Source organism: Phyllostomus hastatus, unplaced genomic scaffold (assembly GCF_019186645.2).
Source record: "Phyllostomus hastatus isolate PE091 unplaced genomic scaffold, TTU_PhHast_1.1 phas_scaffold_21, whole genome shotgun sequence".
In the NCBI taxonomy this organism is placed as follows: domain Eukaryota; kingdom Metazoa; phylum Chordata; class Mammalia; order Chiroptera; family Phyllostomidae; genus Phyllostomus; species Phyllostomus hastatus.
In genome coordinates this window covers 25,011,630-25,028,705 of record NW_025334017.1, presented here as the reverse complement: position 1 = coordinate 25,028,705, position 17,076 = coordinate 25,011,630, and the positions used below count along the sequence as shown (strand labels likewise).

The 17,076-nt window shown below is 32.8% G+C and overlaps 1 protein-coding gene across 43 annotated transcripts in view; it reads right to left on the bottom strand.

Annotated features, from left to right (window-relative positions):
• The window catches only part of RIMS2 (regulating synaptic membrane exocytosis 2), a 467,197-nt gene that overhangs the window by 193,825 nt on the left and 256,296 nt on the right, over positions 1 to 17,076 (bottom strand). For all 43 annotated transcript variants that reach the window (XM_045861580.1, XM_045861553.1, XM_045861554.1 and 40 more), the window contains 3 exons: positions 16,649 to 16,779; positions 13,585 to 13,756; positions 11,423 to 11,576 (listed from right to left, as the gene is read on the bottom strand). In XM_045861580.1, coding sequence (XP_045717536.1) covers positions 11,423 to 11,576; positions 13,585 to 13,756; positions 16,649 to 16,779 — 457 coding nt within the window. The remainder of the gene's footprint in view (positions 1 to 11,422; positions 11,577 to 13,584; positions 13,757 to 16,648; positions 16,780 to 17,076) is intronic.

Here is a 17,076-nt window from a genome sequence, read left to right as displayed (position 1 = left end):
TAATATCTCTTCTCTCTGCATGTGTCTCAGCAATAGGTACACCCAACAGAATAGAATTATTTATTAAAGCACTTAATCAAAGGAGAATACATTTAGTGATGAATAAAAATAGTGTTGCTATTTAAAAAAAAATAACTTGTTTTGTCTACTTGCATTAAATGTTGTACATTAAACAGACTAAACCAGTTATCAGAAAATAAATGTTTTCCTGTAGGTTTATGAAACATTGAGAGCTCATATTGTGTAAGATGTCTAAAACAGCAATATTTAAACATTCCAGAGATGTCCTCCATTATTAGAAATACCGCCCTGGCTGGTGTAGCTCAGTGGATTGAGTGCAGGCTGCGAACCAAAGTGTCGCAGGTTCGATTCCCAGTCAGGGTACATGCTTGGGTTGCAGGCCATGACCCTCAGCAACTGCACATTGATACCTCTCCCTCTTTCTCTCTCTCTCCCCGCCTCCCTTCCCTCTCTAAAAATAAAATAAATAAAATCTTAAAAAAAAAAAGAAATACCCTACACACTTTTTTCTTTGTTTGAATCCTTACCCTCTTGGGAGAGGAAGAGTCTTGCTGCCAGGAACTGAATCCTTATTCTTCTCCTTTTAATAGTTAGATAGAAGAAACCTATCTGTTTTTTATCATGTGGTCTCACTGAATGACCTCACTATTTTCCTTCTATATCCTTATGTCCCTAAACTTTACACCTAATCAAATATGAAGCATTTTTAACTCCAAATAATTTGCAAACTACAATTATCTGACAACAGCCCAAGAGATGGGGCATCTGAGGGCTTACAGAATTAGGACATACACTCTAAACAGACTCAGGAGTGAAGAGGGATAACACAGATGAAGCTATTGAGAGAGTTAAGAACAACTGTTACATTTCTATCAAGGTTTCACCTTGTAAATGTTCAAGAACAGGATAATGATTACTTTAATATGCTGCATACATTACAGAGCATAATGATCACATGATTTTGATATTGACCAAGAATCGCATTGGCTTCTGGTATAAGATAACGATGGCACCAATAAAAATTAAGTTCATCTTATCAGCTTTTGTGAGTGGTCTGTGTGCATGCAAGCTTGTAGTTGAGGATAGAGAATGTATGTGGATTATAAATGTTTATTCCTTCCAAATCTTACTTATTACTCTCCTGATGGAAACCTTGATCTACATTGCTATTAATTCTATCGAGGTTAAATATTTCAATTCTTCTGTTTGGATCTTATCTTTTCACATTCTGATGAATTCAAGAAATAAAGTTTAATGTCATTGAATATACTGATCTTCTCTTTTAAAGGAAGTGTTTTCAAAAGAACCATGAGGTTCCGGCCATGATGGAGGCATAGGTAGATACACTTTACTTCTTGCACAATGAATAAAAGGGTAACAACCAACTTAAAAACAAAAAACAACCAGAACTGCCAGAAAGTTGGCTGTATGGAAGTCCAACAACCAAGGAGTTAAAGAAGAAACTTTCATCCAGTCCAGTAAGAGGGGAGGAGATGGGGAGCCAGGGCAAAGAGGACGAATGGCAAGGCGGTGGCTGGTGGATTGGGAGGTCCCACATTCACACGTGGATAAACAGGGAGAAACAACTGAGGAGCGAGACAGACCACACAACCCAGGGTTCCAGTTGCATGACATTGTAATTAAATTACCCAAGATTAAAGATAACGACAGAATCCTAAAAGCAGAAAGAGAAAAGAGGACAGTTACCTACAAAGGAGTGCCCATAAGACTCTCAGCTGATGTCTCAAAAGAAACCTTGCAGGCAAGAAGGGGCTGGAAAGAAGTATTCAAAGTCATGAAAGGCAAGGATCTACATCTGAGATTACTCTATCCAGCAAAGCTTTCATTTAGAATGGAAGGGCAGATAAATGCTTCCCAGATAAGGGAAAATTAAAGGAGTTCATCATCACCAAGCCCTTATTATATGAAATGTTAAAGGGGCTTATCTATGAAAAAGAAGATCAAAACTATGAAGAGTAAAATGCCTTCAAACTCACAACTATCAACAACTGAACCTGTAAACAAAAACAAACTAAGCAAACAACTAGAACAGGAACAGAATCACAGAAATCGGGATCACATGGAGGGACATTAGTGGGTAGGGAGAGGGGAGAGAATGGGGGTAAAGGTACAGGGAATAGGAAGCATAAATGGTAGGTACAAAATAGACAGGGGGAGGTTAAGAATAATATAGGAAATGGAGAAGTTAAAGAACTTATATGTGTGACAAATGGATGTCAACTAAGGGGTGGGTGCTGGAGGGAAGGGGGCACAGGTTGGAGAGAGATAAAGGGTAGAAAAAATGGACAACTGTAATTGCATAATCAGTAAAACATACTTTAAAAAAGTATTTTCATTGTCTTGTTTATGAAATTTTTCCTAAGTTTATGAGCAGAGAGATATTCTTTTATATTTTCTTAAGAGTTTAAATTTTCCTTTCAGCATTTACATCCTCATCCCTCTTGAACAGAGTTTATGTAGGGTATGAGAAATGACACAACCTCGATTCTTCCATACAGATTAACACATTCCAGCATTTTTTACTTAATATTCCCACAAAGCCCCAGTGATCTGCAATGTAACATATCATAAAAACAAATGTACCCTGTACCCTATCTGCTAGGATGTTTGATGTTCTATTTTTTTTTTCTTGCACAGGCTATCTATCCATAAACCAATGCCTATCTTTGTTATTGTAACATTACACTATTGAAAAGCAAATCCATCATGTCCTGGATTTTATCCCTTTGCTCTTGCATATTGATTTTAGATTAGGTTGTCAAATTATACAAAGACATCATATTGAAATTCTGATTTTAACTGATGTCAATCAATTCCTCAATTTATGAAAATTTAGCATGTCATATAGCACTGTATTATTAGACATCAACAAGGCATTCCCTCCACTTAATTATCTACGAAAATTTTAATTTTGGTCACTCAAACTTTCCCTATTTGTTGGCTCTATCTTTTGTATCTTATGATTTCCATTGCTATACAAAATCCTGTTAAAAGTATGTTTTCTGTCCTAATCACTCATGTAAAGAAATATAATTTTATTGTAAAATAATATTGACCATAATGCTTAACTGTCTCATTCTTTTGCTTCCAATACACTTATTGTGGTTTAATTTGAATTTTTCTATGTAAACAATCTTTCTTCCCAATCTTAATGACTTTTTCTTTATTTTTCTTGTCTTTCTATGCTGATAGGTACAATACTGGAAATAAACAGAGAAATTTTACATTCTCTTCTAAATTCTGATTTTAATAAAACTTTTCTAATATTTCCCCACTAAAAATTGTATCTGTTGAAGTTACATTTTATCAGATTGAGACAGGTTTCTTAAATTTAGTGATATTTCATTAAGGACTTTGCATTTTTATTTACAGTTCTACTGGCCCAATGAAAAAATCAGAATTAATTCATTTTTAAAAAATTCTCTGGGAGAATTTGTGTAGGTTGTAAAAAATTTGTTCTTTGACATTTTGATGGAACCTGTCAAAAACTATCATGGCCTGGTATTTCCTTTGTGGGAATATTTTAAATTACTCATTCTATTTTTTCAGTAGATGTAGAATGACTTATTGATTCAAGGTCTATTGGTCAGACTAATTAAATATATGTCAATTTTATTGAGCTTTTTGAAATATTGTCATGGGTCTTGCTTTTTTTTAAATGCAATCTAACAATCTCTCATAAATTTTTCTCCAGGCCATTTGAATCTCTATTATTAAATGTTTAAAGCTGATATTCTTCTTGGATCAATGTATCCCTCTATTATTACAACATAACCTCCTTTATCCTTGTTAATATTTTTTGCTTTAATATATAATTTGTATGACATTAATGCAGGCATTCCATATTTCTTTTAATTAGTTTTACTGTGGTATATCTTTTCCATTAAACCTCTCTGTCCTTTTGTATTTTAAATGGGTTTCTTAGAGGCAGTATATAGCTCTTTTTGCCTTTTTAAAAAATGCAATCTTGCCCTGGCTTGCATAGCTCAGTGGATTGAGTGCGGGCTGCGAACCAAAGCATTGCAGGTTCAATTCCCAGTCAGGGCACATGCCTGGGGTGCAGGCCATGGCCCCCAGCAACCGCACCTTGATGTTTCTCTCTCTCTCTCTTTTTCCCTCCCTTCCCTCTCTAGAAATGAATAAGTAAAATCTTAAAAAAAAGAACCATATCTTTAAAAAAATGCAATGTTTCGATTTCTGCCTCTTAATTGGAGGTATTTTGGTTATTTACATTTAATATGATCATTGAGTTGTTTGGTTTACATCTTTGTCTTATCTGTTCTTTGTTCCATTCAATCCACTCCCAATAGGGACCTGGAGGCTGGGTTAAAAAGGTGAAGGCACTGAGGAGTACAGATTGCAAGTTCCAAGAGTCATAGGGATGTAAAATACAGCATAGAAAATAGAGTCAATAATATTGTAATAACTATGCATGGTGCCCATTGGATACAAAAATATCAGGGAAAACATTTTGTAAAGCACATGACTGGCTAATCACTATGCTATACAACTGAAACTAATATAAAATAATAACACTGAATGTAAACTATAATGTTAACTGTAGAGAAGGGGCAAATGGAAACTTGACTTGAGGTGTGTTGTGGAACTGTGCACATGAAACCTGCATAATTTCGTTAACCAGTGTCACCCTGATCAACTTAATAAAAAGGAATAAATAGTGTAAAAAATAAAAATTCTTTTAAAAGACTGACATCAAAAAAGAGAAAGGAATAAAGTTCAGAAGCTATACTACATGTACATAGTTTTTTAAATAAATATCCATACATTGAATGAGTTTTGGTCCCTACCTCACGCAATATACAAAAATCAATTCCACATGAATTACACATTTAATTATAAGGAAAAAGACAATGATTCTAGAAAAAAATAGGACCATATCATTGTGATTTCCAAGAAAATAAGTATTTTTTTCTTTTTTTTTAAGATTTTATTTTTATTTATTTTTAGAGAGGGAAGGGAGGGAGATAGAGAGAGAGAGAGAGAGAGAGGAACATCAATGTGTGGTTGCTAGGGGTTATGGCCTGCAACCCAGGCATGTACCCTGGCTGGGAATCGAACCTGGGACACTTTGGTTCCCAGCCCGCGCTCAATCCACTGAGCTACACCAGCCAGGGCTTGTATTTTTTTTCTTTTATAGATCAAACCAGAAAAGTGGTGACACTAAAGAAAAAACAAAACCTAAAATACATAAAAATTAAAAACTTTTGTTGATTAAAAATCCCATTCAAGAGTGGAAAGGCTAGCTACAGAGAATACATCTGTAATACATTTATCTTATAAAGATTTCAAAATCTATAATAAAAAATGAAAATGCTCATAAATCAATGAAAAAGACAGAACACAAAAGAAAAATTGGCAAGAAATCTGACTAAGCTCTCTGTAAAAGAAAATATATATAGTCAATTAACCTATGAAGAGATTACTAGAAAAAATTATTAGAGAAATGCAAATTAGAGCAGCAATGAGATAACACTGTATATCCACCTGAATGGGTATATAAAGTTACCAAATATAAAGTAAGAATGTAGAGAAACACAAAAAACCCTCATTCACTGCTGCAGGAAGTATAAATTGATACAACTGTGGGAAACTTTAACAATTATTCAAAGCCTATCACCCATCTACTCTACTGTTAGATACATTCACAGCAAAATGAACGCATATGATTAACAAAAAGGTATGGGAAACAATATTCCCAAAAGTACTTTTAGGAAGAGACAAAATTTCAAAGCAAACTATGAATAAACTGTACATTTTAAAACATGGATTAAACAATTTAATTCTCAAAGCTAGTGATTTTTAGCTACTTATACATCAGAACCTTCTAGGAAAGCTGCAACTAAACAACACTATGTCAAAATTTGTTAAGTAGTTTAGTTCAGACTTGAAAGCCAAGATATGTAACTCCTTTGTACAGTTATTACCTCTGAGCCAGGCATAAAAATTCACTTGGAAAAACAGCTTTTACAGCATATCTAAAAATAGGAGAACTGCTATACATTTATAAAAAGAAACTGCATATGACAACAAATTGCAATTATACACAACAATATTGATGAACCTCACAAACACTCTGGTAAGGGAAAAACCCAGATGTGAAAGAGTAGTATGTTGTGTCATCCCATTTCTATAAAATTCATATATGTGTGAGTACTCCATTTATATCAAGTGAAATGATGAGCAAAACTATTCATGGTACTTGAAGACAGCATAGTTTTTACCTTGGTGGGGGGAATAATTATTGGAAGAGCACAGACAGGAGCTAGTGGGATGCTAGTGATGCTCCATTTCTTGACAGAAGTGCCACTTATATAGTATACTTAGTGTAAATTCATCCAGATATATATTTATGATATATACACACTTCTGTATAAATGCTATACTTCAGTAAAAATTTCATTAAACATGTCACCCTCTGCTTCTGAAAATGATAGTTTAAACCAACTAACTCTCCTATTGGTAATAATTATTAGTTCTGGACAAAATATTTCAATAAAAAGCTCTTTAAAGATACCAGAGAACAAACAAATGTAGGCAGATATTGGTGATACGAGCTTTGAAATAAGGAACACACATATTTTAACCAGTACTTCCTCTAATAGCCATCCCAGTTTGGTTCTCCACAGGTGAGTTATAACTCAAGCAAAAAGCCTCAGTCTTACTAGGCTGAGGAACCACAGTTCAGAGTTCAGAGTTGTCAGAACAGTTAGAATTGCAGGGCAAATACTATAAAGGAGGGAGCCAGAAAAGGAGGGACCCAAAACTTAGACAATGGCCCCTCAGATCCTTGCCTGGATGGTGAACTGCAGAGGAAAAACATGAAACCCAGTAGAAAGCTAATAGTTCAAAGGCTAAAAGAGCTGCAAGGACATTTCAACAACTTCCTGATACACAGGATACAGAGTTTGGAGTTTAAGACCCACTGTATTATAGGATTTGGGCCAACAACTTAGACTTCACATGGGAAGTTCATACCTTAAAAATAAGAACCACAACCCATATTAAGGATTATGCCTTAGAACTATGAAAAGAACAAAAATATAACTGCCCTAACATATGTTTCATAGACTTTACGTGATCCTTCAGTAATTTCACTGTCTGCTAAAAGAAAACAAAACATTCTTCAAAATGTATGACAGAATCTCTGAAATGTATTAAATACAATGTCCAATACACAATAAAAATTAGTAGATGTATAACATACATATATGTGATATTCAAAGGAAGGAAAGAAATATAAGTAGACCCACAGAAGACTAAAATGTTGGAATTAGCAGACTTTAAAATAAATACTATCAATATATAAAGAGTTTATAGGACAATGTACATATATACAATGTATATTATATATTTAATGTATCTAAAATGTATGTGTATATGCATACACACAGATATGTAATAAAAATGATAATTTCAGAAAGAATATAGAAACTTCCAAGAAAGCCAAATGTAAAAAGAAAAAGAAAAAAGAACCTAAAAAGGAAAAAACACCAAATGTAATACTTAAAATGAAAAAAATACAGTTTACCTGATAATATAATTCATAGAGTAGTTTTTACAGAAAATTGGACAGTGTAGAAGAAAATATCTGTCAACTTGAGGAGAGATGAATAAATATAATAATCAAAACTGAATACAAAGAAAAAGGATTAAAAAAATAAACAGAGACTCAATAACATGTGGAACAATGTCAAGAGGTATGTATACAGTATATGTGTCATCCGAGAAAAAAAGAAGTCAATTGAGAGAGAATTAGAAGGAATGCTGGCCCAAAATCCCCCCAAACAGCTGGAACCCTGAGACAACTGTACTATGAAATCACGCAGCTTGGATCTCACACCTCTCTCACCAGGATCATTTTGGTTTTGTCTCAACAGTTTGTTTCAATTCACTTTTATTTGCAGACTTGTGGTCAAGGGGCTGAATGAAAATATAGTAGTCAGGATGTTTTCTATTTTAAAAAGTGAAAGGGTGATAATATTAAATTTTACTAAGTAAAGAATGAACATCTGAGAACTTAAGAAGATGAACCTGGTTGATATGAGACAAAGAAAAAATGAAGGATCAAATGAAAGAAATCTCTGGCTGAACCTTTATAGTTCAAATGTTACGACAATGATTAATATCAAGTAATAAATTTATAAATAACTTCAGTTATGTTAAAAGGAAGATTTTCCCCTTAAGACACTATACAACTTTAACTGAAAACAGTAAAGAATATAAAACAATAAAAACCTATACTTTCCAAAATAATCAATGTTTCAGTAAGGTTAATGAATAACATTGCTCATCAATGAATCAAAAATAAAATTATGTAAAAATGGGAGATATTTTGCAATCTGTAAAAGCAGCCTTTACTTCTCTTTGATGCATTTTAATTAGCCTGTCTCCCTTATACATTTTCCAAAATACACACTATTCCTCCATTCCCTTGGTAATACCAAAATAACATTAGGGATGGAAGTAAGCAAGAGTAGCCCGAAGAAAAGTGTTGTAGGAAATGTTACTTCCTCACTAAAATTTTGATTTCTCATCATATAATTTCTTTCAGACTTTTGAGTAATGAGTATGTGACCATTTCCAGAGATGTTTAAATCCATAAACCTTCTTATTTCGCCACATGCAGAAATAATGCTATAAGAAGTCATCTGTTTCAAACACTTCATTTCTGTGGGGAATCATTCAAAGCTTATAATCAAAGTTGTCTGAACTTCCATCTCAAAATGATTTTTAAAAAGCATTTATATGAAACAATTACTTTTAGATGGTTTTAATATATTTCTTCATGTTAATAAAATTATAAATTACTAATGCACATGTAAATGAAGTACTGCTTTGAACTATTTGATTCTACAAATTTAAAATAGGAAACCATGAGTGGAAATAACAGAATTCCTTTATTACCATTTATTCATTTTAAATATCAGTAAATATCAAGTACATTAAAAAAAGTCTTAGCTTCATAATGATATTCACAGCCTCAAAGATTAAATTACCAAAACATGTGGATTTAAGAAATAAATATGGGATTAGTACACATTTAAAAACTTAACATACATTATATACCATCAAATATGTTAACCATTATCTTTGGCAATACAAAACATATTTATAAGTAAATATAATATTTTACTCTATATATAACGAAAAACCATAAAAAAAGTTCTTGTCATCAGTAAATCTTTAAAATAATTAAAACCTTTATTTACTCATACCCTAACTGAATCTGTCATTGACAACCCATATATCTTTAGCCAATGATAATGTCCTTAATTTGACTATTCCTAAGTATCATTTCCTAATCTTTGTTTCTTTTATGCATCTATACCTATTTCCACCTATGTTCAGATCTACATAGCTAATAAATTATAATAACATTTTAGATGTAAAACCACATTTAGCCATATGTTCAAATATTGAGAATTAATTTTATTAGTTCTGGCATTGTACAACATAAAGCTATTATTAATGATTAAATAACAACTGTCATTTGAAGATGGAAAATGTTAAAAGTTGCAAAATGTCTGAATTAATTGCATGAGAATCCATGATACATACAGCTAACTAGAAAGTACTCTCTTCTCATCGTTCCTTACATACACTATTCTTAATTAGCTAGGAAGGAAAAAATAATGAAATCTGTTGGCAGATTTAAATATCAGATATTGAGAGTCATCAAGCCTACTCCTTACTGCAATAACTAGCTAAAGGAAATGGAGGTAAGGCCAATCTTGTAAGAAAGATCAATGTTAGCCAGCACAGCAGCCTGTAAAGTTAAACTATAAAAATTAGTACACAATGAATTAATTAGTTAGCCGTCACATAGTAACCCATCATCCTACATTGTGATTTAGTGAGAACTGTACTGAGTACAGTGTCCAGAAAGATTGGAATTCTAAAATTAATACACATAAAATTTATAGTAATATAATTATTAAATTAATACAACCAATGATGCTGTAATGACAATTGCAAATAAGCATGGGTGGGTGGTTTATTATGTGGGGAGGCTGAAAAAATGAATGCTGTAAAATTTGTGCTCCATTGATACCATCCAAGTGTAAAAAACTACATCTAATGAAAATAAAATCCTAGTCATGTACAAGAACATTTTTAAAATGAAAGACAATTCTTTGCTCTAATTCTCTATTTGCCTAATAGCTGAATGATGTATAATTTAGTCCTCTATTCAACTATTTAGTCCTCAATTTGTTATATCCAGGTATGCTTCCCATGATTGACAAATGGCATGACATCCATGCTTATAAATTTATACTTCTGAAATCTGGTTAATGTCAACCAGTTCTCCACTGCTTGACAATAATGTTGCTAAACCTGGAACAGGCTGACTCCATGTAGATAAAATTATCCCATGAACACTATCCAAAGCAACGAGCAACCCATCTCACCTTCCAATAACAGATACATCAGAAAAAAATTTGAGTTGTAAGAGCAATAAGCCAACAATTTTCGAATGGAAAACACTTCTAAGGTTCCTTTAAGATTCTGTGGATTGATTTAATTCTATTTTATGGTTTGGATTATGTATAATTCACAGTAAAATGCAAACACTGACAATAACAATAGCAACAATAAAATCAGTTTATATCTTTGAGAATAACTTATAATTATCCTGTAAAGAAGGCATTTTTTCCATTTTTTAAAAGATTTTATTTATTTTTAGAGAAAAGAGAAAGGAAGGAGAAAGAGAGGGAGAGAAACATCACCGTGTGGTTGCCTCTTGCGCGCCCCCCACCAGGGACCTGGCCTGCAACCCAGGCATGTGCCCTGACTGGGAATTGAACCGGCAACCCTTTGGTTTGTAGCCCACACTCAATCCACTGAGCTACACCAGCCAGGGCCATTTTTTCTGTTTTTTCCATTTTTTAAATGAGGAAATATAGATGACCTACTTCAAGTCATACAGCTTTCAAATGAGAGAATCTAAATTTAAACTCGGGTTTGTCTGAATAAAGTACATAGCCATGGTTTCAACCACTATGCTATACTGTCTCACATATTCTTAAAGTACTTGGCACAATGAAGGTAGAAATCATAATTTCAAATATCTATAGTTACATGACCAACTTCTACTATGTTACTTATCTCTTTCACATATTTAAGATTCTAAGAGCCAAAAGTAAAAAATAACTGTGTTTCATTTAGAGTCATACTATAGTGAGTGAATATTATAGGTGTAACCTTATGTTAGTGTATTGAACAATTTAAAAGCATCAATAACAGCTATGAAAACACTGAAATGCATGTTAATACCCATAATGGTATCTTCAAATTTTATGTCATATAAAGCATTCAAGATAATTCAATAAAGACAGGACAAATTTTACTGAAGACTTACTCTGCAGCCTCCGTGTGGGGCTCTCTCCGTGGAGCTGTCGCCGTGGCATGTGTGGGGAAGGACGGGGGAGTGGCAACGAGGAGACGTCATGGGTCTGAAGTTTGTACCAGTGCGGCTCGTCATCTAACAATGCTGTTTCTAACTCAATCAAAATCTACAAAGCCAAGAGATAAATAACTGTTATATACCAGTAACACAGAAATTCTCTTAAATGGTCTCATAACCTTCAAAATAATAACAGTAATACTATTAGATCAAAAGCAAAGTCATGTTGCAAAATTTTTCATGTGTTTTGACAATAATTAAATTAAAGGTATTTATTTTGTAGACCCTTGACCAAACCACCTACTAGAGGCTGTTGGATTGCCACAACAGAAACAGCACTCATTATTAGAAGTCTGTAATAACAACTAATATATGTACATCATTTCATAATTTAAAAATCATTTTCATTCATTAATTTAGCCTTTTAAAAAACTCTAAATGAGGACAGAAAAACCAAATTAGAAGTTGTTTAAGATGCATTAAAAACCATGTTATCTATTATCTTAATTTTCAGAAAAAACTACTAGTTTGGTCTTGCTAGTCAACTTTTACAGATAAAAAATGTCAAGGGTCAAAGGTTAAAAAACTTGTCTGAGCCCACATCAGCTGGCAGATGAAAGGCTGACTCAAATAAAACTCTGTTCAACATCTCATGTTTCTACAAAATCAAAACAGGAAAAATGGATTTTTAAAGTTAACCATATTATAATATGGATTTTGTAATATAAATATTTAATAAATTTTAAAAGGAAATCAATCCATAAAAATAAATGGCACTTTTTATTTGAAGGGCCATGAGCAAACATGACAGTGCTCGTACTTAGGTACAAGAGAACTGCTATGCAACAATAAAGCGTTATTTGCTATGGGGGGTAACAAAGTAAAACAGCTAAGTTCTTTCATTCTTCCTAAATTTTCTCTAGTCATTTGCAAAATTATAGGCACTGCAATCCAAATGTTTACACACACACACACGCACAGACACACTTATTTAATCCTCATTAACCCTGAGTTGCATACTACTATCATTCCCAATTGGTTGAAGAGGAAACAGAAGCAGAAATAGATTTAATAACTTGCTCAATGACTCAGGTTAGGAAGCAGAAGTATCATAAATGCAGGCCCAGACAGTTGTCCTAGATTTTGCTCTGCGCAACTGATTTACTATTCTTTGATTCCTTAGCTACTAATGTTCAATTTAATATTTCTATGGTTTGTTGGTTTTCCCAAGAAGTTACCATTTAATTAGTAAAACCAATCATATTGAAAAGTGCTGAAAGCAGGTAACTTAGTGTGTTAATAGCTGAAGAACTGCCTGTTATCTTGCCCCTCTGCAATTAATTCATTCTCCACATTACACTAAAAATGTTTTTCTCTAATAGAAATGCAACGAAGCCATTTTCTTTCAAAATCTATTATTGGTTCCAATTATCCACAAGATAAAACCCCAACTTCTTAGTGTTTAACCTTCAAGACTCATTTCTTACCACTTTTTCTTTCAATTTCAATACAGTTGTTCAAGAGCCCCTCAACTCTGGTGTATTTATTTCTTCTACAGAAATTTTACTTCCCTTGACTTGGCTAAATTCTGCTTTCTCTGTGGAGCAAATATGTATTCCTATGGCATTACCCTGTAACAGCACCTGCATACTATATTGCAACTGCCTAGTCACTCGTCTGTATCCCCAGTGGATTACAAATTCCTTGAAGGAAGTAACATACTGTATTCGCCTTTGAAACATCGGTCTCTAGCATATTATGGATATAATAAAAGGCTTAAAAAATACAGGGATAAATGATTGAGCTAAAAGTAGTAGTTGCTTCAGTAAATTAATGATATGCACACATTATAAAACAGCAACTTATTAGTGAAATATAAACCAACCTCTTATTCAACAATGAGACCTCTACAATAAGAATGCAAAAATTGTCACAGAGTAATAATTGTTTTTTATGACATTAGTAAGTTTTGTCTTAAAGTCGTAGCTAAATTCATTCCATTAAAAAAATTATGTTTACTTTTCAGATATTGAAAACATAAATTTCACTGACAGTCATATAAGCAAATGTATTCAGGATGGCACGAACAGTCGAAGCTTTCAAGTTATTCCAGATACCTCTCCTAAGAATTCGCTTTCTTCCTCTCGAACTCGAGCTTGATCCCAAAGGGTAATTTCCAGCATTCGTTCCCGAAATTCTCTTCGGTGGACTGGAGAATAAATGAATGTTTGGTTCCATTTGGGTTCCACTGTTTTCTTTACAGTTTTAGTTCTTCTCTTGTTTTTATCACTATGAAAAAAATTAGAATACACTAACTTATGTAAACCTTTATTTTAAGTTTGCCATAAAATTATTGATGCAAAATTCCTCAGGAAAAAGGTCAAGTGAATTTTTGCCACAAATTTACCATACATTAAAAATATTATAATCTTCAAAATTACTACTAAAATGTATAAATTGTATAATTATATCATGTTATATATATGACTTAATAACAATAGTTCAATAAATCTGAAAATTTTCTATGATAGATAATTAAAAACTTAATCTTTTTCAAAATATAAATAAAACCAGACTATAGAAATTTATTTCTAATTTTTTAAAATATACTGCCCTACTGGAAGCCTTCCAAATGTTAATTAACCAATAACATTACATATGTTATTCACTTATACTACAGAAGTCTTATTGTGCAAAAATTTAGTGTATTGTGATATCACAACTTCACATTCATACAGTTTAGCTAATGAGCAACTGTAATTACATTCTATCAAGTTACTTTCTAACATACGAGAAATATATGCTTGCCTATTTGGCATTTATCAGTTCTTTTAAAACATTGTAAAATTATTTCTATGTCAGTTGGCTGCTAAATGTGAGCTAGAAATGGAAGCTGAACGTCCTTCTAGGTGGGATTTACACCTCAAAGGCTACCCTGCTTTTTATATCTGTAAGTGAATGTTTTTAACTATGCGTCCCACTATATGCACATATATTTATGAATTACATGCATGTATTATTATACTGTTGTACTAAATATTGTATACATTTATACATATATAAAAGTTAAAATAATGAGGTAAAATAAATAAAAATTCAAATATTTCTTCTTGAACTCCAGGGGACTGTCTTACACATCCCTGGGTGCATTCATTCTTTGTGCAGCTCATTAAGATCAATGGCTGAACAGTAATAAAGAAGATCACCCATGAAGGAAATCTGATTAAGTTACCTAGAGAGCCTATTCCATGCGAGAGCTGGGCGATGAACTCCAAGTCAAACTGTGCTAACTGCTACGAATGCTCCCGGCACAGAATAGTGCTGACAGTGCTGGGAAAGCGAAAGCAGGGAAGACTAAGGGACAGAATGTCTCTGAAATGGGAGCTGAGTAACTTTTCCAAGGTGAACACAGGGCTTAATGTTTAATGTAAATTTGATTAATCAAAAGCAAATGTTTCCAGAGCTTATATATTTAGTGGAGCAGAAAGCCACCTTAAAACAATGTATCTTTATTAATTTTTAAGGCCTTGGAAAGAAAAGCCCACGTGGGAGATTTTATCTCTATTCAATTTTATTGAAGAGAACTGGTAGTATAAATAAAAATAATTAACAAAGTAATAGAAATAATAACAGGAACTATGATTTATGATTTTTCTCTCACCCCATCCTTCTAAAATTTTGACTAATATTTGTAAAGCATCTACTTATATTCCATCCATTAAAAAAGAATCTGAAACCCTGTCAAGAGACAAAGTTCTTTCCATAAAGCCAGAAAGCAAGCACTTACTGGGACCTTGCTATCTAATTCAAGAATGGTTTACACCTCAATCTGAGAGGGAACAGAAGAATAAGCCTTGACTTCCTCTTAAAGAGTGAAAAAAGCTCTGAAAGAATAACTATTTTAGAACGGATTTCTACACCAGATGGGAAGGAGGCTAGATACATCTGAAGTTCTTTTCAAACCCACCACATATGATTACAATTTAATAAGGCGAACTGAACTTTAAGCAAGAGTTATCAGTCTAGTCGTGGATGTCCTCTTCCCTCTTTACAGTATGAAGTGTATCTGCGTCTAAAAGACAGCTTAAGTTGTCAGAGAACAACTTTCTTCAAGCAAACTTTGTAAAATGAAATTATATAGTGAACAGTTTCTAATAACTTTAGATACTATGCCACCTTGATATTTTCTAGAATAGCTTCCACTTCAAAATGTGTATCAAATAAAACTGAAGGACTTTGATAATTGTCTTTCTTTCCTTTCCTTTCTCTCTCTCTCTCTCTCTTTTTGCTGAAATTGTTCTTCAGAGGATACTTTGGCACTCAACTTAACCTGAATGACTTTAACTTAAACTAAGTAATAAAGGGTCCATAAGTGTATGGAACATATTTATGATCACATTGTGTCCTGGCCGGTTGCAACCTGAGAAAAGAAGGACCAGAGCTGAGAACACCCAGCCCTGACGGCCAGGGATGCAGAATCGCTGGGGAAAGGGCAGCTGCAGCCATTACTTCCTTCTTTTTTATGGTGCTATTGAATAATGTCCTTTATTTTCATGTGCCTGAAACTAAGAGTGATTCGATAATTTTTGGTAAGTTGTCTCCATCCCTAAGTTCTCTATTTAAATCAGGGTAGAATAAAATATTTATTTTATAGCAAGGACACAAAAAATATCTTGAAGAAGCTGATTCTGGACCCAATGGTAAATTTCCTCGGTGATATGGGGCAATGAAATAAAAAGTACATGCATTAATTTTATAGAATTTAAAGAAATAATGTCTTAGGAAAACAAGGTAGGAATTGTACAGGAATATGATGAGTACCTTTTACTACCATTTCTACTATTTCCCTCTGTAGTTTGAATTAAAAATACATCTTATTTAAAGGAAGATAATTTTAAATAATTTTGATAAATAGAAACATACATTATTTAAGATAAAATAATCCATACAACCTAATAAATATGCAAGAAAATGATGTATTATGAACACTTGATGTATTAAAAACAATCTCAAAGTATTTACTGTCACTATTTTGATTCCTAAAAATCATTATACTTGTGTTAAACTTTGCAAGTGTATGATAGGTATGATAAAAATAAATAATACAGAATCAAAACACCCACTACTATTAACATTTCTGACTTATTTCCAAAAACATTCATTTTTGTCTTATATCCCTACCTTCTGTCTGGAAGAAAGTAAATTTTAACATAAGGGTTCCTTGGCCTCCCATCTTCCCTGGAAGGGAGATCCTTTGCTCCCAAAATTGTAACTATTAACTGGTGACCAACCTTGTCAAACCATAGTTTTATCTGAAAAGCAAAAATATTCATTTATCAGCTCAAACATTTACCACCATAACATAATTTTTATATTCCAATCATCACTCACCACATTCCCTTACACTGATACTAGCACAGAATATAAATTTCACTTAGTAAATTGCACTTAGTTAAAATAAATGGATATGCTTTAATAACTTCAATGAATAGAGGAATTAATTCAAATATTTCATTTGATGTATTACTTGGACTTTTATTATCCTAATTTGATTGCTTATTAATATGCACATAATAATTATACTACCATAATGAAGACTTTCTATACAA